Source organism: Anabrus simplex, chromosome 1 (genome assembly GCF_040414725.1).
Source record: "Anabrus simplex isolate iqAnaSimp1 chromosome 1, ASM4041472v1, whole genome shotgun sequence".
In the NCBI taxonomy this organism is placed as follows: Eukaryota; Metazoa; Arthropoda; class Insecta; order Orthoptera; family Tettigoniidae; genus Anabrus; species Anabrus simplex.
The window spans coordinates 980,029,305-980,053,398 of NC_090265.1; the positions used below are offsets into that span (position 1 = coordinate 980,029,305).

The 24,094-nt window shown below is 39.2% G+C and overlaps 1 protein-coding gene across 1 annotated transcript in view; it reads right to left on the bottom strand.

Moving 5' to 3' along the window:
- The window catches only part of sip1 (septin interacting protein 1), a 122,201-nt gene that overhangs the window by 80,982 nt on the left and 17,125 nt on the right, over window positions 1-24,094 (bottom strand). Inside the window, exon 3 of the mRNA XM_067148890.2 lies at window positions 7,592-7,787. Within this exon, the coding sequence (XP_067004991.2) occupies window positions 7,592-7,787 (196 nt within the window). The remainder of the gene's footprint in view (window positions 1-7,591; window positions 7,788-24,094) is intronic.

Below are 24,094 nucleotides of genomic sequence, written 5' to 3' on the forward strand. Positions count from 1 at the left end.
ATGTTCTCTTCATCAATTATGTCCTCTAGTTTTTCTAGGAAGCTTGCTTTTTAGTCATTGCTACAACCCTGCTGGGGAGTATAAACTTGGATTACAGTTTGAGTTTCTCCATTTAGGTATATTTTAGCTTTGATTAATCTCTCATTGATGAAGGAGACATCTGTTACACTATCAATGTCTTTATGGAGTATAAAACCAACTCCATTCCTCGCCACTGCAGGATTACCACTCCAGTATAATTTATATCCGTCCTCTAACATTCTTGTGTTGCAACCTTTCCATTTGGTTTCACTTAGTCCTAGGATGTGAATATGTCTACGGTTCATTAAATCCGTGATTTCGTTGCATTTTCCTGTTAGAGTCATAACGTTTAAGGTTCCAATCCGAAGCTTGTTTCTATGATCGGGTCTTCTCGTGCATCTTGAATGAACATCGGACATGACATCGTCATTAGTTCCAAGAGTACTTGAAGTATTGTCGACATTCAGAATATCTTTCTTTCCGAGGCTCGTTTTCATTTTGAAAGCAACTGCATTGTACTCCTGTACTGACTTGCTAGGGCTAACGTACTAGAGGATTTTCTTTCAGGGTGGTCTCCCTTAGCCTTTGGCAGTCCCCTGCCTCACTGCAAGGCAGCAGCTGATGAATTTATGTGTTATTTCCCACACAAAGGTCTCATCTTATCCAATCTTCTAAGGGAAAACCCCTCTGCTCGCAGCTATTAGTTTTCCCTTAGTTTGCCTGGTTTGGTATTGGCCACCAGACCCTCGACCAGACAGTCGCAGGTAGTACCGTCTACTGTCGCATACGATAGCAGAATATATTCTGACCTGACACCAACTATCCCAAAAAGCAAGGATGCCTCTTCCGCCAGTTCCGCCGTACCAATGATCTTCATCTCCGCCTTCACTGCCGTTGAGGTCTTCACCCGTAACCCTGAGCTGGGACCCTTACCAGATGGTACACACCGGGTCAGTGTGCTCTGGGACTCACATAGGCAGGGGCGCCACTCCCTGGGTAGGGCTGCCTCCGCAGAGGGTCCCTACCCGAATGCTAGTGACGACCATAAATTAAAATTAGCTGTTGTTGGTAAAGCAAAAAAATCCACGTTCTTTCAAAGGAACAGTGATAAAATATTTCCCAGTAGATTAGTCATAACAAATCTGCATGGATGACACGCAATATTTTCAGGACTTAGTTCCATCATAAGTTCGTTCCACGGGTTTGAGATTTCTTGGCGTCCAAAGGCTTGCCATTAAAGGCCGTCCTTTTTCTTGATAATGCATCCTCTCACCCTGTTGATACACAGTTGAAATCTGAGGATGGAAATGTTTTTGTTTCCTATTTGCCACCTAATGTAACTTCATTAATTCAGCCGATGGACCAAGGCATCACCACAACCTTTAAAGCGCATTATAAGCAGGAATTCCTAGGCCTCTTACTTTCCGGAGAAACGTCAAAGTTTGAGTTCTGGAAAAAACTCAATCTTAAAGAAGTGCTTTATCTTGCCCAGAAATCATTGGATTTAGTAACCGCTCAGAACATCACTCGATCATGGAGAAAATTGTATGTTGATGTCTAAATTTATTTATGGTCTGTTGGTAATTTAGGTGAATATTTAGTATGTATTGTTGTAGCTTTGACTATATTTTGGTTTTAAAGAGGGTTTAAGCACAGCATTTTAAGGTTATACGGTATGTATTTTATGTACTTTAAAGTCTATTAAAATTAGTAGTATGGATTATCCGTTTTTTTATTAACCGTTCACCCCTTCCCGGACAATAGAACGGATAATCGAGGTTTTACTGTAATAAATAAGTTACAAGATGTGAGCAACTGCAAAATGACCTTGATAATGTTGTGAAATGGACAGTTTTTTGCTATTTGCTTTACGTCGCACCGACACAGATAGGTCTTATGGCGGCGATGGGATAGGAAAGGCCTAGGAATTGGAAGGAAGCGGCCGTGGCCTTAATTCAGGTACAGCCCCAGCATTTGCCTGGTGTAAAAATGGGAAACCACGGAAAACCATCTTCAGGGCTGACGACAGTGACCCACTATCTCCCGATTACTGGATACTGGCTACACTTAAGTGACTGCAGCTATCGAACTCGGTGTGAGATGGACAGTAGGCAATGGTATGATGATAAACGGTGTTAAAAGTCAGGATGTGAGATTCACAAATAGTAAAAGTCCTCACGGTTTTAATTACTGTGTTGATGGAGTGGAAGATCCTTTTGGGGATCATTGTAAGGACCTAAGTGTTAATATAAGGAAAGATCTTCATTGGGGTAATCACATAAATATGATTGTAAATAAGCGGTACAGATCTCAGCACATGATTTTGAGGGTATTTAGGGATTGTAGTAAGGATGTAAAGGAGAGGGCATTTAAGTCTCTTGTAAGACCCCAACTAGAGTATGGTTCCAGTGTATGGGACCCTCATCAGGATTACTTGATTCAAAAACTGGAGAAAAAAAAAAAAAAAGAAGAGCAGCTAGATTTGTTCTGGGTGATTTCCGACAACGGAATAGTGCTACAAAAATGTTGCAAAGTTTGGGCTGGGAAGACTTGGGAGAAAGCAGACGAGCTGCTCGACTAAGTGGGATGTAATGCCAATATAGTTGGTCCGTTATTGACATTATAAATTTTCCAGCTAACTCATTCCTGGTTGCCGCATTTCGTCCCAGTGTGCTAAGTTGGGGTCATCAGATGGTAAATAGCACACCTACTAAGACACATGGCTAATGCATACCGTGTAGGCCACTGCATAGGCTACTTGGAGCCACCAGCAGTGCCAATGCACTATTTTTTTTTTTTTTTTTTTTTTTCTTTTCCTAGTGGCTTTACGTCGCACCGACACAGATGGATCTTATGGTGATGGTAGGATAGGAAAGGCCTACGAGTTGGAAGGAAACGACCACAGCCTTAATTAAGGAACAGTCCCAGCATTTGCCTTGTGTGAAAATAGGAAACCACAGAAAACCATCTTCACGGCTGCCGACAGTGGGATTCCAACCCACTATCTCCCGGATGCAAGCTCACATTACATGTAACTAATCTCATGATTAGACCCGTATTGAATTTGCTATAATATGCTTACAATATTGTGAATTTTTATTCCACCTTTTTAATACAATTGGTTTTATGTTGTTAGATCATAATGCTACAACACTATTTTATAGGGACATGTTTCGCTTGAAACAAGCTCACAGCCGCACACCCCTAACCGCACGGCCAACTCGCTCGGTGCCAATGCACTATTAGAGACTTTGTCTCTTTTTCAAAAATTGATGCCTACCTGGCCATCAGATAATGTAGATGTTACCTGAAATATTTGTTCCGAATTAGTAAATTTATAATACTCTGAGGTGTCAGTGGAGAGATCGCGCGGAATGACATCATTAGATGAATAAATTTGAGTGGTGTCTTTAAAAAAAGGAAAGATCACAATATGAAGATAAAGTTGGAATTCAAGAGGATAAATTGGGGCAAATATTCGTTTATAGGAAGGGGAGTTAGGGATTGGAATAACTTACCAAGGGAGATGAACAATAAATTTCCAATTTCTTTGCAATCATTTAAGAAAAGGCTAGGAAAACAACAGATACGGAATCGGCCACCTGGGCAACTGTCCTAAATGCAGATCAGTAGTGAATGATTGATATACGACTTGTCATGGAGAACATCATCCACTGTCCATCCTCTGGTAACTAGATCAACCTTGATCATGTCCATCCATCATGTTTTAGGTTTTCCTGCAGATCTTTTCTCCTCCATCTATCTTTCCAAATTTATTTTGTCTCTTCTTGTAGGCTCCATCCTCATCACATGCCCGTACCACCGTAGTCTGGATGTGCTGACTCAGTCTAATAGGAATGTCTTTATTCTGGCTTCTTTCCTTACCTCCTCATTTCTTAACTTGTCCATCTTGGTCTTCTGGATGGTGGATCTAAAAAATTTCATCTCTGATGCTTGCAGTCTTGATGAATCTCTTTGTGAGAGTGCACGCTTCAATACCATAGGTCAATATTGGTATGAAATAGCTGTTAAACATCATCAGTTTGGTTGGTTTTGGAATCATGTCATCCCATAAAAGTATTCTTACTTGTTGGTAGAATTCTGATCCCTTTTGCACTCTGTTTGTAATTTCCTTTCTGTCCAAATTATCACTGGAAATTACACTTCCAAGGTAAGGAAAACTATCCACACATTCTAGCTGGTGGTCTCCTAGTTTTACACCTGCTGGACACCCTTCTCTGTTGACTGCCATCACCACTGTCTTGGTCTCGCTGATGTTGAGATTATATTCCTGGAACTGGGATTTCCATATGTTGAGTGTGGTCTGTACTTCCTCTTCTGTTTCACCCCAAATCATGATATCATCAGCAAAGGCCACTGCATTCAGTTCACCTAACTTTTCCTTGACATTCTTCATTATAGAACTTTTCCTTGACATTCTTCATTATATTGTCCATAAGAGTGATGAACAGTAGTGGGGACAATGCACTTCCTTGCTGAACTCCACTCTTGGTCTCAAACCATGATGATTGACCTTCCCCAATTTGTACACAGCTAGTACAGTCTTTGTACAACATCTGAATTTTCCTTACCAGTCCTTCAGACACATTTCTTTTCCTCACGCAGTCCCAGATCTTATCTCATATAACACTATCATAGGCTTTTTCTATATCCAGGAATGCAATGACCAGGTTGTTGCCTTTCTCCCAATACTTTTCCATCAGCATGCAGGTGCTGAAAATTAGATCCATTGTTGATCTGTTACTTCTGAATCCATATTGCTCCTCCTCTAACTGTGGTTCAATGATGGTTCTCAATCTTCTTTCTATGATATTCTCTAGAATGTTTAGCCCATGAGACAGCAGTGTTATTCCTCTATAGTTGGTGGGTTTTCATCTGCTGCCTTTCTTAAACAGAGGAATTAAAATGCCCTTGCTTCAATCTGCAGGTATTTTGTTGTATGTCCATATGGCAATTAGTACTCTGTGCAACCAGTGTATACCCTGGATGGCTGCTGCCTTTATCATGCCTGCATTCACTTCATCTGCACCTGAAGATTTTCCTTCAGGCAAAGATTTTAAGGCTGTCTCAGTTTCTGTACAGGTGATGGGAGGTTCCCCATTGGAGGCTTGGATTTCTGGTTCTGTATTTTGTTCTTGAACTGGTCTATTCAGTAGGTGGTCAAAATGATTCTTCAGGGCTCCTCTCATGTCACTTTCTGTCCTAACCAGATTTCCATTTTCATTCGCAAGTGCCTTTATGGTATTCATTGGTTTCCTTTTACCTCTGATAACACTATACAGTAGTTTCTTATTGCCTCTGCTGTCTTCCTCCAGTTTCTGAGTGAAGATATTCCATGCCTTGGTCTTTTCTTCTGTAACTGTTCTTTTAACGTTCAGTTTCTTGTTTTGGTATAATTTTTCGAGGTTTCTGATCTTTACCTCGTCTCTAGTAAGATCCGGTTTATTTTTCTCCCGATCCCTTTCTTTCTGCAAGGGATTTCCTTCCCTGATTGCTGTTCTCACTCTTTCATTCCACCAAGGTGTTTCCTTCTCCCTTGTTTTCATACTTGTCTTTCCACAAACTTCAGTTGCCTCCTTAACCAATGTGTCCCTTAGTCTGGTCCATTCTGCCTTTCCATTTTTCCTTTCATCTCTTGGTAACAGGGTTTTTATCTGGTTCTGACAATCAGTTCTTTTATATGTTTTCTGGAGTTCCCATGCTTTGGCATTTTCCTGTTCTGTACTTCTGGCACATAGAAGTTTCTCAGATCTGCTACTAATAGACAGTGGTCATTGTCAAGACTCTCGCTGGGTATTACTCTGACATCTGTTACCAATCTGCTACTTTCTTCATCTGAGATGACATAATCAATTACAATCTTTTGTAGTCCATCCCAACTGTATTGTGTTATCTTATAGCACCATGCTGGTGGCTTCAAGTAGCCTATGAAGTGGCCTCCACGGTATGCACTAGCCTTGCGTCTTGGGTGGTGTGCTAAGTCCCAACTGACGAGACTAACTTAGCACACGAGGGCGAAACGCAGGCAACCAGGAATGTGTTAGCCGGAAAATTTGTAATGTTCAATAACGGACCATTATATTGGTATTATAAATTTACTCATTCAGGACAAATATTTTAAGTTCCCCATGGGAATCAACATCTGTATCATCTGATGGCCAGGCAGGCATCAATTTTTGGAAATGAGACATAGCTCTCATAGTGCATTGGCACTGTTGGTGGCTTCAAGTAGCCTATGAAGTGGCCTCCACGGTATGCACTAGCCTTGCATCTTGGGTGGTGTGCTAAGTCCCAACTGACGAGCCTAACTTAGCACACGAGGACGAAACGCAGGCAACCAGGAATGAGTTAGCCGGAAAATTTGTAATGTTCAATAACGGACCATTATATTGGTATTATAAATTTACTCATTCAGGACAAATATTTTAAGTTCCCCATGGGAATCAACATCTATATCATCTGATGGCCAGGCAGGCATCAATTTTTGGAAATGAGACATAGCTCTCATAGTGCATTGGCACTGCTGGTGGCTTCAAGTAGCCTATGAAGTGGCCTCCACGGTATGCACTAGCCTTGTGTCTTGGGTGGTGTGCTAAGTCCCAACTGACGAGACTAACTTAGCACACGAGGGCGAAACGCAGGCAACCAGGAATGAGTTAGCCGGAAAATTTGTAATGTTCAATAACGGACCATTATATTGGTATGAGTCAAGCAGGTTAAATATAATTACTCTATTTCAAGTGTCAAAACTTACACAGAAGGGAGGATGGTGATGGTAATAAGTAGGGTCTGAAAAGAAGGGAGGATGGTGATGGTAATAAGTAGGGTCTGAAAGACATAAATAGAAACCTCAACATATCAAATAGGTGAGCTAGGAGATAGGATGCATACAACCTACTCATATCATGCCCTGTGACCAATGTTAATGCAGTTTACTTCTAGTTTATGTAAAAACTAGCAAAACAAATGGATTTCCTGACCTGAATGTCAAACAAGGTCCAGCAACATTTTGGTAGACTCTCTGTCTTATCCCTTGGGTATAACTTAAGTGGTTTTCTTTTCTGGCAACTGTTTAACACTGTGTTAACAAAGATAATTGGTTTCCCATTTTCACATCAGGCAAATTAAGGCCAGGACTACTACCTTCCTAATCCCAGGCATTTCCCATTCTTGCATAGCTGAAAATCTTTGATGTGTTAGGCCGATGTTAAACCAGTAACAAAAAAGCAAAACACTGGTAAGTTATTATAAAGTTAGGGCAGGAAAGGGCTAAGACTGGAAGGTATTGGCTGAGACCTACATTACAGTACAAATCCAGCTTTTGCCAAGTGTGAAAATAGAAAACCACAGATAACCATCTTTAGAAGACGGTTGAGTTCGAACCCACAATTTGCCAAATGCAACTTTACTGCTACACAATCCATATCACATAGCCAAATTGCTAAGTGCTTGGGGAATTACCAAAGTCCCTGATATTTTAATGGTGCACGACATTTGTTTCATCAAAGTCTTTACTTAACACAACTTGACAGATGATAGCATTACTCACTTGCAACAGAAGCTTTGCTCCAATACCCTTTGTATGTCTTTCCCATTCTCCAACACCTTTCTGTATGAGAGCAGGATTGAGAGGAGTTTTCTTTTTCCGAAGACCAGCAATATCACCATCAATCTCCATACTTCTGTCAAACTGTTGTCGAAATTTGGAACTCTGTGGTCTCACTTCTTCATCATCTTCCTCCTCGCTAAGGAAGAAAAATTATAGGTTACAAATAGGGCCCCAAAGTTTATGACCTTAAAATGTTAGCGAAAAGCAAGTATTTATGGCCTCAAATACTGAGGAAATATGACCATTATATGACCTAAATAACAACAACAGATTTTGCTGACACATTTTGAATATTTTATTCTTTGAAAGTTGTAACCTTGTTCACATGCTGACCCTCATCTAAGATGAAATTTTACTGAAAGGGTTTTAAAGTCAATCTGCACATTAAATGCTATCTTTTATATAACACTCAATACATAAGATACAAATGTCACAGAGAATTGCAAAGGCAAATTAGAAACATTTAATGTTTTCAAATAAAAAAGATCTATTCTCGTTCAGCATAGCATTATAACGTTAAAAGCTTTACTTAATATCGCAGGATGTTATTGGGGCAAATTTGAGAAAAAGTCAAATCATTGCTGTTGAATTCAAGCTCTTCTGGATTGAACATTGCTAGCTTTCCACCAAAAATATCACCAAACCCTGTAGACTACTCTTCATTCTTGATCAACACATGCTGTAGTTTTGTATAAGCACATTCACCAACTTTACCATGAACAGCCTCTAACTCACTTTCCATGAGCTGAAGGCTATCATGTGTACCATTATGTACTTTGGTGTAAACTATTATTCTGTAACAGTCTTTGATCCTCGCACTACAATGGACAAGTTGAAAATAGAAGCCACAGCAACTTTGTCTTTTCTACAACCTTACCAGAAGTTCACTGTAATCTCCACATTTATCACCCTGTCACTTACTTACAGTTTTCAAACTGCCCCTTTGAAAAGAATACCTTCCAAATTTCTCTCCAATGCTGACATTTTAATGAAAACAACAACTAAGGAAATATTACGCCATCCCTGTGACACTCCAGACATGTTTTACACACCCAAAAAAATAAAAAGGTCTTGGAGTCTATAAAGCAAGCTGGGAAGCATTTCTACAGTTCATTAATGTATGTATATTTCTCATCAAAACCAATAACATACATGTGTGTAACACATGTGACTTGAAAAGTGACATTCAGAAAGGCACGGAAAAGCTCGAACAAACTACTGTTAACCCTCCTGATTGTGTAAGTTTGAAAAAAAAAAAAAGCATGGAAAAGCTTGGATAAACTACTGTTAACCCTCCTAATTGTGTAAATTTGAAAAAGAAAAAAAAAAAAAAATCAAATCATTGCTGTTGAATTCAGGCTCACCTTGGCTGAACACTGATAGCTTTCCACTAAAAATATCACCGAACTTGTAGACTACTCTTCATTCTTGATTAACACATGCTGTAGTTTTGCATAAACACATTCATCAACTTTACCATGAACAGCCTCTGATTCACTTTCCACGAGCTGAAGGCTATCACTGGTACCATTACGTACCTCGGTGTAAACTATCCTTACAAACGCAGCTTTGAGAAGAGTTTAACTCATGATGTTCTTTATCTCAGAAAGAAAAGGTTGTTAATTCTTTATAAAGAGCACACTCCAGGTAACACGTGGCTGGCAAAATCTGATGGCCTGACAAGCAGCGAACAGAAGGATGCTATTAAGATAACCACCAACCTTTGCCCTCTACATGGCAAATCTCAAAATAGAACGCACTTCTGGGATTGCCGGAGTGACAAAGAAACCCTTGCACACATTCTGGGAGCTTGCTGTTATGGAGAACTACTATGAAACACCTGTCACCACAGGATAAGATTAGCAATAGCGTCAGTCCTGTGTGGTCGAAACTACCAGGTGAAAGAGGAGGTTCATGGCTAGCACAGAACAGGTCTTCTATGTTAACTGACATGATTGCTATCCAGGAGGCTCAACTAATGGTTTCAGTATTGACCCTACCATCAGAATGGGAACAAAAGAAAATCAGCACACAAATAGACACTAGGAGAAGTGTGTCACTTACAATTAAACCATTCCTTATTACCAAGAGAAATAAAAACTATTATCCATTGAATTAATAGGTTTGATGATTGGTGCTAGAGGGACAATACCTTTGAGGTTTGTCAACTTTGTTTGGCCTGAGACACATTTCATATATGAAGTGTGTCTATATGCTGTCAGAGGTTCCCCGAGTATCTTTAGGAACCATCTAAACTGTATAGCCAAAGAGGAATGCCTAAAAATCATGGTCTACATATGGAAAATTCATAAGACTCAATTACAGTTATAATATTTACACATAACATATATTAATCCAAAACGATTATAGTAAGGAAATGTTATAGCAAGGAAATGCTCCATTTTTGTAAATACCAGATTATAAAATAATTTAATTATTTTGTACGCTTCGTCAGTTTAGGTAATCTCCAATTATGGGGAAAACAGAATAAAAAATTTTTTCAAAATAAATAACATCCATCTCTTCTAACTGTTTGACTGTAGCTGATCTTATGGTCAAATCTGACTCTATATAAGCAACTGAAAACAGCGCCTTGGCAGTTCTGACTAAGGAAGTTTCACCATCACTGAAACTATTAAAATCTTCTTCAATTAAACAATAGTTGGTGCAGTAGTACTTCAAAGGTTTCAGCCAAGTTCCCCAGTGTGTGTGAGGATAGGATCAGGAGGCAAAGGTATCACAGGGGCAATTTCTTACATTTTTTTAACTCATAGTAGAAGTTATGATATTATTTTTAACATTTTAACTGCAAAAGTATCTTACTGGGTTATAAATGAGTACTATCTGTAACTTTTATTAATTTTGAACATTAAATTCCAGCAGCAGGCTTTAATCGGTTAAAAAAAAGAAATCTGCACACATCGAACACAGATATGTACATTAGAAAGGTGTTTTTCAAGACTTAAATTGTGAAGAGCGTAGCACTGTATGAAAGTGAAACGTGGACAGTAACTCGTTCAGGAGAAAGGAGAGTAGAAGCTTTTGAAATGTGATGTTGCAATAATAGTATTGGTTTTATGCCCTTACTAACTACTTTTATGATTTTTGGAGATATTTAGGTGCCAGAATTTTGTCCTTCAGGAGTTCTTTTACATGCCAATAAATCTACTGACATGAGGCTATCAAACCCCCACTAACTTATGTCGAGATGGCCAGTACTCTACTATAGCTACTCAGCTTTGGTGAGGGCCGATGACCTTCGATGTTAGGCCCATTTAAACAACAGGCAAGCAAAGCAGCTTTGGGGAAGAATCCTGAGGGTGAGATGAGCAGATGTTATCACTAATGATATACTGAATAAAGTTGGTGAGAGACGAAAGATTTGGCAAAATTTGACCACAGGAAGAGACAGATTGTTAGGAGACATCTTGGGTCACCAGCACTTGTTGAGTTAGTTTTTGAGGGACGAGTAGGTGGTAAGAACAGAGGGGATGACCAAGACATGAATATGGCAAACAGATGAGAATAGATGTGGGATACGGTAATTACACAGAAATGCAAACTTTAGCACAGGATAGTGTAACATGGAGGGCTGCATCAATCCAGTCTATGTACCGATGACCCTAACAACAACAAAAACAACGACAAGTGCAAGGAAAGTGTCACATTACAGAACCCTTCTTCAATGTATCATATTGTGGCAGTCCAAATCTCTGTAGGTAGTGTGATAAAGTAGTTAATAGTTACATTTAGCAAATTTTGTGTGTGAGTTCCACAAATACTGGTGTTTAGCGTTTGTTTGTAGTAATTGAGATTAGTGGTATTTATTTACAACTTTACACTGAGTAGTTCCGTCGGCGTTCGGTAGATCACAAGCTATAATTTAGGACTGAGTGAAAGAATTTTTAAAAAATAAAAAATTATTATTATAATACCAGTAGGTTTTTAGATAAAATACTTACAAAGACGGGATATTAAAAACAGTCATAACTTCGGCAGCAGTTATATTAGTGCAGGCAACTGACAGGGTATTTCAAATAGCAGTTCAACTGTTCCACCTATCACAAAGGTAATAACTTCTCTAAATAACGCGATACTGTCGTAAATTTTGTTTAAAGAAAGGATTTCAACAGAATATGCAGTATTTCACTGACGAAATAGTTAATAGTCCATGTATTATTATTGATTATTGTCGCCCTTCATATTCATATATTGCATTGTTGGCTACAAACGTGAACAAAGGGTGTAGTGTAGTCAAGAAAATATAAATAAAAATCAGCTGATCCTTGTATTCCGATCATTTGTAGTTCTGAGTAAGTAGTAAGTATCCGTAATTTATATTTTGCACCCTCAATCTTTCAGTATTTATGAGCAGTTAGCTACTAATAAAGTTCCTATATCCCAATAATTGCAATTCAAGTCCCTGGCATAGTTTTGACAGAAGTATTTTTGAGAAATTATTGCAAACAACTTCGTAATTATCAGCATTTAAGGACACTTTCATTCTCCGTCCGGTGGAGTAGGGAAAATAATAGTAATCCACGAGCTGTAATAATCCACATAACCACATTTCAGTTGAGAATTGTTGTGTAGATATGGTTTATTAGATAGTCTCTTGCCTGTTATATTTGTGTGTATCTTTGTGTACGGTAACCCTTTTTAGCATTCAAGCAAACGGCAGGTTTCATTTCTATTAGAGCATTGTAGGACCTTTGTTGGTAATGAGTAGTTCTTGCAAATTTCAAACTTATGGCCTAATTGCAATTTTCATTTCTATTTGTTTAGTAATAACCTATTGTAATTAGGATACGTCTGAACGTAGTTTAAAAATTATTGTATTGTATTGTTCTTTGTCCAACCCTTGTCCCGTTTTCTCTACAGGGTCGGATATGAGGTGAGATTAACCTGTCATGGCGGGTTTTTATAACCGGATGCCCTTCCTGACGTCAAACTCATCAGAGGAGTTAAGGAAATGAAATGAATGACGTGATATATGATAGTAGGGTGAAACCCGGTGCTGGCACATAGCCTACTGCTGTCAAATAGAACCAATAGCTCAAGGCTTAACGTCTCCACCCGACAGACGAATCACCATCAACAGCGTCATATGCCCTCACTCCATATGAGCACTGCGGAGAGGTTTGGAATTTAATCCAGGCTTTTGGCACGCAATCTAGTGATTATAAATTGTATACCACCCCCTCACCTACCTTGCTGGCCAACATTCTGATGGTGAATTTTTTTTCGACCAACGGGACTCAAACCGGCTAACCTCGGTGTCACACCGTTTAGACTTCAGCGCCTTAACAATCATGGCCACCAGGCAGGCTATTGTATTGTAGTAACTTATTAGAAATTAGAGTGCTTATTCTATTACAGCAAAACCTTGATTGTCCGTCCCTCTATTAACCATTCTGCGGATTGTCGGTCGCCAAAAAAAAATTCAATTTTTAAAAAGCAATGTACAGTCACTCTAAAACTGAATGAGCGTACTTTTCATGTCAACAACAATAATAATAACAATAATAATAATGTTATAGATTTTACGTCCCACTAACCACTTTTGACGGTTTTCGGAGATGCCGAAGTGCCAAAATTTGGTCTTGCAGGAGTTCTTTTACATGCCAGTAAATCTACCGACACGATGCTGACGTATTTGAGCACCTACAAATATCACCGGACTGAGCTAGGATTGAACCTACCAAGTTGGGGTCACAAGGCCATCGCCTCAATCATTTGAGCCACTCAGCCCGGGTCTTGACATCAAAGTATCTTGATACAGTATTCTGTTTTGAAGCGACTGTACACTGACTCTCCGACTCCTGAGTCCATGATCATAACGTACAGTAACTACTGTACGTACAAGCGCATAGACCGGCAATTGGCATTGGAGACATGACTTCATGCATTTTTTACTACGGTACGTAATTTTATGTTGTGTAAAATTATTTAACTGTTAACTGTTCCGAAAGAAGAGGGATGCTATTCAATTTCAACAGTCACAAACTTTATTATCCATTCCTTTGTTGATGAATAATGTACTGTAATATGCCCTCTCCCAGCCCACGAGCGTAGAGTATGGTATGCTGGTCATTTCAACTTCAGAATGATACCTACAACTTATTTGGTAGCGTGTAACATCTCCGAGTACCGTATGTAGATCTTTCATATTGTTCTCTGTCAAGGTTAAATATTTTCACCACAGGCTACTGCATTGTAAATATTTCACAATTCACAGGAATTGGAAACCAGCCTAGCGGTCCGTCATAGTCAATCTCCGCTATAGTAGACAGGTAGGCTACATTCTGTACTGTAGTGCAAAGTAAGGAAATGTGAAAGTGACTGATAAAGTTGAACATTTATTTTCCGTTTAACAGCTGAGAAATGTTGAGATCGAAATCTGCAGTAAAAAGAAAACGTGTAGTTTTAACCATACAAAATAAAGTTAATATATTCGAACGGTGAAACAAAGGTGAACTAGTCTCAAATTTAGCATCAGTTCGGTGAGTGTGTGACAACAGTGTGGGATCTAATGAAGAATAAAGACAAAGTGTTGCAGTTTGCGGCGAGTTCTGACAGTTCGCATGGACTCGCTAAAAGAAAAACAATGAAAGCATTACCTTTAAAAGAAATGGATGCTGCGTTACTCACGTTGTTTTAGCAAAAGAGAGGCTAAGGTGTACCTATTAGTAGTCCTATGATAACAAGGCAGGCACAAATTTTTCATGAAAAGATGGGACTCTCAGGGTCCTTACCAGCAAATTTTACTGGGTAAGCACTTTCAATAAAGTTCAGTTTCATCGGCATTGTACACTTGACTTGGAACGAAATTGTATCTCTTAATTATCCGCTTAAACTCGTATTTAAAGTTTTCTGCTGCACTGCTGTCACCACTTAGTTTTTCTCCTTTGCTCTTTAATTCTCAAATGCCGTGTCTATCCTTCAATGTCTGTAGCCAACCATTGGAGCAAAGTACTCTTCGTTTCAATTACATCATTTAAATTTTTGTCTTTATTAAAATGTTGATCTAGATGGATTTAGATGTTTTCAAACTCTGTCATTAGTTTACTCTTTTCAACCCTTCTGATGATTTTTAAGTCTCCCTCTATTGATGTAAACTGTGGCTGGTTTCTTTCATGTGAGAGTTCATTGCAGAGTATTTGTTATGTTTTAAGTCATTAAAGTGTTCTAGGTATCTAGTGAGGAAACTGCAGCCAGTTTGGCCTACATACGAATAATTACACTGTGTACATGAAAGTCTATAGACCCTGGATCCCAAGTAGCATTTATTATTTGAGTTTACGATGTTTTGGTTGAAAAATATGTTCTTGTTAGTGTTATATGTCTTGAAAACAATACTGACATCATGTTTTTTCAGGGGATTTGCGATTTGGTAGATGGCAGGATTAGTATAAGTAAAAGTTGCATATTTAGGTTGCTTTTTTTTTTTTTCAGAGTAAGATTTGTTGCCAACTTAAGCTTTACTTTATGAATGATTTGGTTTACCATCTCTATTTTATACCCATTAACTAAGCCTAGTTCTTTTATAAAATGAAGTTCCTTAGTTAGATTACTGGGTGAATGGGGGATTTTGAATGCCCTATAAACTAGGCTACAAAAGGCTGCCTGTTTGTGTGATTTTGGGTGAAGTGAATGATTTTTTATTGTTACTGGGGTATATGATTGTTTTCTGTATATTCGAAAACCAAATTTAGTGTCTGTACGAGTTACACTGATGTCTAGGAAATTTAATGAACAGCTGTTATTTTCATCCTCCTTTGTAAAGTTTATATTACGGTCAAGACTGTTATAAAATCCAGAATTTTCTCACTATTGTTCTTCTGATTATCGATTATCACAAATTATAAATTTACTCATTCAGGACAAATATTTCAGATTCCCTATGGGAATCAACATCTATGTCCACAAATGTGTCGTCAACATACCTAAGCCAAAGGCAGAGTCTTTCTATATTTGTTTTTATTTATCCATGTAAATATCAACCAATACACCTGAGAAGGGATCACCCATAGGTAAACTCATTTGGTGATATATTTTGTTGTTGAAGGTGAAATAATTATTATTTAAAACAAATTTCAGTAAGTTAATAAACTCATCTATCTCGAATTTACTTAAGTTACTGTATTTGGAAAGGTTTAGTTTAATAATGTCGACAGTTTCGTTGATAGGAATGTTCAAATACATGTTTGCAATATCGAAGGAGCACATCTTATGGTGGGGCTGCAATTTGAATTTTTCTAATTTTTCACTAAATTCTATTGAACTTTTAATTGAAAATTCATTATTAAACTTATAGTGTCTTTTCAGAAAGTTATGTATAAATTTTGATGTTTTATATGTAGGAATGTTCATGCTGTTTATAATCGGCCGAATGGGTATGTTGTTCTTATGCATCTTGGGCAATGCCTTTGCTTTAGGAAGTTTTGGGTTCATATTAATATTTTTTGTTATTCTTGTTCTTTAAGTAGAAAAGTTGAATTTTTTTAGGATAGTTTTTAAACTCCGCTGAATTCTAGGTATAGAGTCTTTATTAACCACAGCGTAAGATTTATCTGAAGACAATTCTTTGGTCTTTTTTGATATAGTCACTTTTATTTACTAGAACTATAGTCTTGCCTTTATCTGCTTTAGTTACAATCATGTTATTTTCATTTATGTTAGCTCCTAAGTCCTTAATTTGTTTTAAAAGGGCACAATTAGTGTTGACTTTCATTTCTTTTACTAGGGTGGGAAGGTTTTTTTTTTTTTTTTTTTTAATCTGACGTCATTTTGTATTTCTAAAAGGCAATTTCCCTATATTTGATTCAGTTTTGGCTATTGTAGTTATTATGTCTTCCATTTTTTGTGGATTAGGCCAATTAAACTTTGCAGCTTTATTAAGCAGGCTCATTTCTTTTTCAGTAAAACTGGTATCAGACACATTGATTGTAGTGGGGATGTTTATCAATGACAAAACCGGTTTTGTTTCTCTTTTATCATGTGCTATTGACTTTTGTTTAGTTTCTTTTAAATAAGTAAGCTTATTTTCTAATGTTTTTTTGCTTTTTATCTAAAATGTCAGCAATCTTATCAAAGGCAGTTGAATAGATTTGAGACGATATTGCAATTTTAATCAAGACTCTATTTTAATATGTTATAGTACATATAGTTGTTCACTCACCATTAGAATGAAAGAAGAAATGTATGAAATTTTTTAGCCAGAATCTCACTGTGTCATGTTATCAGTATTAATAAGTCAAGCTTTTTACTCTAACTTTGGCACTGTTATTCTAATAACAACTGAACTGTCAATCTGTACATTATATATTACAGTACAACTGCAATTCAGCAAAATGTTTTACTAACTGAATCTGTTATTTGAGGAAGCACACATGTCCACTACTACTAGTTTTGAGAAAAGTGGAAAAACTGCGTACAGCTTCTAATGTTTGGAATTTGTGTCTAGTTTTTATACCGATTATTTATCACATCTTTTGTGATAATTCTGGTCATTTTTGAAAAAAAAAGTTTTCAACAAGAGTGATATGGGGACTGAAAGTCACTGGACATGTGTGATTTCTCAAATAAAAGAACTCTTGCTTGCAAAAACATAACAAAAGAGGTTATTTAATGCTTACAAACATTTAAGCACACTACATATCACACTTTTATTATATAATAAAGTTACATCTTTAAATTTCCCTTCATAAAACAACTTTACATTAAAAAATTCAGAACATTTTCTAACATTGTCCGTCTTAACAATATCATTTATTATACACTGCTGTTTGTAGAAAGTGAAACACCAATACCGAGAGCTGTGATCACAATGCAATTTATGCCACATATTAGGGACATAACAAGACACAAATGATTACAATTACAGAACTGTACATCCACGGTAACCGTGGAAATTCAGTACAGCATAGCGCCACCACGCGCTGCAATCAGAGCCGCTAGACGTCGTGGCATAGAATCAAAAAGCGCCTGAATATGCTGCTGGGGAATACTCTGCCACGCGGTTTGTAGGCATGTCCATAAATCATCAACAGTGGCTGCAGGAGGACCTGAACGAACAAGGTGCCGACCGACCATATCCCAGACATGTTCAATGGGTGACATATCCGGCGAACGGGCAGGCCAGGGAAGCAGTGGTATCCGTTGTTCTTCGAAGAAGGCTTGCACATTCCTCGCCACATGCGGCCGGGCATTGTCCTGCTGGAATATGGCGCCTGGAACGGCCTGCAGGTGGGACACTGCCTCGGGCTGTAAAACCCCCCTGATGTAGCGGTAGCTGTTCAGATTTCACTCAAGACGTAGGAGGCGAGATCGCATGTTATAGGCAATAGCGCCCCAAACCATCACACTTGGCGTTTGTCCACTATGCCGCTCAACAATACAGTCTGCCCGAGGGCGTTCACCACGGCGGCGTCTAACACGTATGCGGCCAAAACTGTAGGACAAGTTGAAGCGGGACTCATCCGAAAACACTACACTTTGCCACTCAGCCCGTCAGCGTTGGTGTTCATGTGCCCTTTGCAGTCTACGGCGTGGGTGGTTGCTGGTCAATGGAAGCCGGCATAATGGCATGCGTGCCTCCAGGCCGGCCCTCAGAAGACGGCGTCGAACCATCGATGCAGACATCCCCACACCCGTTGCAGTGCTCCAATGTCGAGCCAACACCGTGGACGAAGCTGTTCTGTCCGTTACGGCCAAGCGGACAAGATGGCGGTCATCTCGCGCCGTGATCACATTGTGTCGTCCAGTACCCTGTCGGCACTGTGTACGGCCCTCTTCTCTCCACTGGTTCCACATACGCCCTACCGTTGAAGCAGCGTACCCTGTACGAGCCGCAATGTCACGGAACAACAGACCCATCTCCCGGAGCCCTGTCATTCTGCCCCGTTCGAACGCACTCACATGCTGATATTCTCTCCTGTGATGTCGGCGAGGCATAGTGGCACTTAGGTACATATTTCCACTTCGTATGACGGCTCCGCACTGACTGAGCGTTGCGTAACACTGCCCTGGCCGGTCACATAGAGAAGGGCACTGCTGGGTCTACGTGCACGCCATCTCTCTGCGATTTAAATCACTTATTATGGTTCCACTGTTCTACATGTCCTCTGATTTTGGCGTGTTTCAGACCATCGCTTCTGAGTGTTTCACTTTCTATAAACAACAGTGTAGTTACTTAGGGACATCTTCCCTGTTAACAACAATGCCAAGAGAATGTCTTGTCGTGCCTTTTAGTCAAGGTCCTCAGATGCGTCCTGCCTATTTACAGTAGACCAGGAGAAAATTTTGTTGTAGAAGCTGTTGATTTCATCCTCACTGGGTAAATATCTATGTAACTTCTTCACATCTTCAATTTTTTGCTCACTGATTGGGAGATGACCTTCTGGGTATGCTTTCACAGTGGATAATGATGGCACTGAAGATGTTGCGGACAGCCGAAATGTATGACTTACCACACTGTCAATGTAGGGCCTTGCAATTACTGATCGATTCATGTCACTGTTGAAGGTAAAATGATTAAATTTGCTTATCTGGAAAGGTACTTTGTGTTCTCTATTTAAATGTTTACTACACGATTCTACAGAAATAGCATTTTTCTTGTAGAACTGGGGCCACCATGTTTTGAACTGCAGTATATTATCAGAGGTTTCCACCACAATGACTGTAAATTGATTTTTTTTGCTCGATGTTATTATTAGTTCAACATAATCCTTTAGCAAATAAATTCTGTCAGTCCTCCTCACCTTCCTTTTGATGACATTACAGGACATGAACGAGTGACCTCGTATAGGGAAATAGTGGTGTATGACATTGAACCGACCTTGGCCTGTCAGTGTTAGCCACATTTGTAGGACTGTGTGGTTTTTATTTTGTGCACCACAAGCATCGGAAAACACATGTAATTGCCTCACGTCATATGAAACACAATCAAGATATTGTATAATAAATTAACAAACCCCGTTTGGGCCTTTGGTCCCGACACCTTCATGGTACACGAAAAACGTTGCTTTCCCTGTTCTGTGATCATGTATACAAAAAACATTAAGTACGAGCTGTCAAAGGTAAAATGACTCCTGAACAGGAATGGTGGGTAGGTGGAGATTCTGCATGTAATCAATACTGATAGCTGCTATATCATTCCATGTCTGCATTAACACTTCTACATCTTTCACTTTCCCATAAAACTGTTTAGCTCTACACTTGTGAATCTGGAGCTCCGCTAGTGCCACACGCTTAGCATTTGCATTAAGACTTTTACTTTTAATCTTAATATTTAATCCTTCACAATCACCACAGACGTCAACTTGAGGTCGTCCGAACGACAGAGAGAACCGTTCTAGGAACACTTTGAGATAATAGTGATACTTAACTTTTGTATCGGGATACATATCCTTGAAAAGTTCAAACATCTGCTTGACATTAAGTTTCACATCTAGATATTTATAGTCTTTCCCGGATTAGTGGGCTTCCTTATACGGAAAAGAAGCTATATGGTCCATGACTGCACTTGTTATCTCTCCACTGATAGCATTACCAGGTACACATTTTCCGCATTTATCAATAGGAGATTTTAATGCAGCTAGTAGGTTAGCCAGTCTACGGACTCGATTTGGAGTGATACCGTGTATACCAATAAATGCAGACTTACATACTACATACTGTCCTGACGATGACGTTGATATCCTATTCTTGAATCTTTGACTTTTTGATTTATTTCCATCCATAACACGTGGCCTTCTTCTCTGTATTTGGACAACTTCCATCAGACTCTGTAAATATGCATCCTGCTCATTCTTGGTGTCAAAACTTCTGAATTTGTTGAACATTTCCCATTGTTGCTCCTCAGTAATCCTCCTGCAGCACTGATTTGCACATCTGTTGAATCACAGACCAAAATAAACGTCAATAAACACATCTAGAAGCTGAGACAGTCAAACATATAAGTTAATATTTTAGGTTATGTTCTGTATACTTACTTGCATGCTTCCTCACGATGTCTTTCTTGCACTATTTCCCCTTTCCAGTTTTCATATTGTAAGCCCTTAACGCGAGCTCTCTTTATAATCTCACACTTGTACTCTACTTGTTTACGTCCCTTTTTCCTTCCCTTATCGTCCATACTAACATTCGGAGTTGGAAAGTTCGAGGGAGATAGTTAGGATTCTCACAGAAGACACGAAGGAAGATAGGACTCCCTCAAACAATGTACAGGTTACAGTAGGCGTACAAGAGGGAGGGGAAGGAAAGGGGGGAGTTGTAGAAGACAGGTGGTCTAATGTTCTAAGGGGAAGGAGACTGCAGGCTAAGGGCTCTATTCAGGATCAGAATTCAGGACAGGTGTCTGTGCGAAATCGGTACGAGTCACTCCAGGTAGAACAACAGAGGGAAGATGAGGGACAGGGAACTGTTGCTGAGATGTGTGGAAGTAGGAGGAAGGGAAAAGGTAGGAAAGGGAAATGTAGAGTAGAGGATAGGAAAAGACAGGTGGAACAGGGTCTTGGGAAGGAGAAAAGAGAGGAGGAAGTAGCTTCTGCAGCTATCAGGAAAGACAGGGCTGACCAGGAGGGGAGGGGATCAAAGGAGGTGGGTAAGGTTGAGACTCTGGTCATGAGGGATTCCATCGTTAGACACGTGGGGAAAGTGTGTGGAGGAAAGGGAACCAGGGTAGAATGTTATCCAGGAATTAGGTTGAGGCAGATGTTGAGGAAAGTAGAAGAGAGGGAGGAGGGGAAGGAGAGGGTGGTAGTGTTTCACGTTGGTACCAACAACATAAGGCAAGCTGATATAAGTACCAACATAGTTGGAGATGTGTGGGATCTGGTAAATGCAGCACGGGTGAAGTTTAAGAAAGCGGAGATTGTTATTAGTGGAATACTGTGTAGGAGGGATACTGACTGGAGGGTGATTGGGGATTTAAATGAGACTATGGAGTGGGAATGTGGGAAAATGGGAGTGAAATTTCTAGATCCTAATGGGTGAGTAGGAGGTAGGGATCTGCGCTCAGATGGCCTTCATTTAAACCGCAGTGGTACGTATAAGTTAGGAAATTTGTTTGGAAGGGTAATAGGGAGGTACATTCAGGGAAACGGGATGGCCTAGGGAGCGGTGATAAGGGAACAGGGAACTGGAAATCAAGTAGGGATGACATAAAATTGTTAGTGTTGAACTGTAGAAGTATTGTAAAGAAAGGAATAGAATTAAGTAATTTATATATATTTACCAGATATTGTAATACGAGTTGAATCATGGCTGAGAAATGATATAATTGATGCAGAAATTTTCTCACGGCACTGGAGTGTGTATCATAGAGATAGGATAAGGAATGGTCGGAGGTGGAGTGTTCATTCTGGTGAAAGAAGAACTTGTAAGCTACAAAAAAGTTAAAGATGAGACACATGAAATTCTAGGTGTAAGGCTCATTTCTAAAGATAATAGGCAACTTGATATATTTGGAGTGTACAGATCGGGAAAGGGTAGCACTGACGCGGATTCAGAATTATTTGATAGGATAGTCAGCTATGTGGGAAACGACACGGGAAGAAATGTGATTGTAGCGGGAGATCTGAATTTGCCAGATATCAATTGGGAAGGAAATGCGAAGGACAGGAAGCATGACCAAAAATGGCAAATAAGTTAATATGGGAAGGACAGCTGATTCAGAAAGTGATGAAACCAACCAGAGGGAAAAATATCCTGGATGTGGTGCTGATAAAACCAGATGAGCTCTATAGGGAAACTGAAGTAATAGATGGTATTAGTGATCATGAAGCTGTTTTTGTGGTAGTTAAAAATAAATGTGATAGAAAGGAAGGTCTTAAAAGTAGGACTATTAGGCAGTACCATATGGCTGATTAAAGCAGGCATGAGGCAGTTTCTAAAAAGTAACTATGATCGGTGGAAAACGGTAAATAAAAATGTAAACAGACTCTGGGATGGGTTTAAAGAAATTGTTGAGGAATGCGAAAACAGGTTTGTACCTTTAAGGGTGGTAAGGAATGGTAAAGACCCACCTTTTATAATAGAGAAATAAAGAGACTAAGAAGGAGGTGCAGACTGGAAAGAATAGATTTGAAATGGCTGTGGAAGTAAGGAGAAATTGAAGGAACTTACTAGAAAATTGAATCTAGCAAAGAAGGCAGCTAAGGATAACATGATGGCAAGCATAATTGGCGGTCATACAAATTTTAGTGAAAAATGGAAGGGTATGTATAGGTATTTTAAAGCAGAAACTGGTCCCAAGAAGGACATTCCAGGAATAATTAATGAACAGGGGGAGTGTGTATGTGAGGATCTTCAAAAGGCAGAAGTATTGAGTCAGCAGTATGTAAAGATTGTTGATTACAAGGATAATGTCGAGATAGAGGAGGAGACTAAGGCCAAAGAAGTAATAAAATTTACATATGATAACAATGACATTTACAGTAAGATACAAAAGTTGAAAACTAGAAAAGCGGCTGGAATTGATCAGATTTCTGGGGATATACTACAATGGGTTGGGATACGGTACCATATCTGAAGTACTTATTTGATTATTGTTCTGTCGGAGGAGCTATACCAGATGAATGGAGAGTTGCTATTGTAGCCCACCGAGCTCGATAGCTGCAGTCGCTTAAGTGCGGCCAGTATCCAGTATTCGGGAGATAGTAGGTTCGAACCCCACTGTCGGCAGCCCTGAAGATGGTGTTCCGTGGTTTCCCATTTTCACACCAGGCAAATGCTGGGGCTGTACCTTAATTAAGGCCATGGCCGCTTCCTTCCCACTCCTAACCCTTCCCTGTCCCATCGTCGCCATAAGACCTATCTGTGTCAGTGCGACGTAAAACAAATAGCAAAAAAAAACTATTGTAGCCCCTGTGTATAAAGGAAAGGGTGATAGACATAAAGCTGAAAATTACAGGCCAGTAAGTTTGACATGCATTGTATGTAAGCTTTGTGAAGGCATTCTTTCTGATTATATTAGACATGTTTAAATCTAAGAATTTCATTTTTGTCCGTATTGAACTGAGAATGGAAGATAGGAAACTTAGAAGGGTCCACCTTTTCAATGCAAAAATGTTATAGTTTATTTACAACATATATTTACACTTGGAACTAGTTTCGACGCTGTTTGGCATCATCTTCAGCCAAAATGTGGGAAATAGGCTAGCATGTAGACATTTATATTACACAAGGCGTTACATTAAACAATACACATCTTACGAGGAGATAAAAACAGGGACGAATGTAGAAACAAAAGAATCGTTGAGAAAGCAAAAGTTATAAATATTAAAAATAACCTTAACCACACATCTTGCAGTGCGAAAATATTCGCCTTGAATGATTCCTGAATACAAAACGCACGCGCACACATTTCCGAAGAGCCAGCAGGCAGGAAAAAGTAAAGTGAAACCTTAAGAGTTCTTCTGAGAAGAGTTCATCATTTTT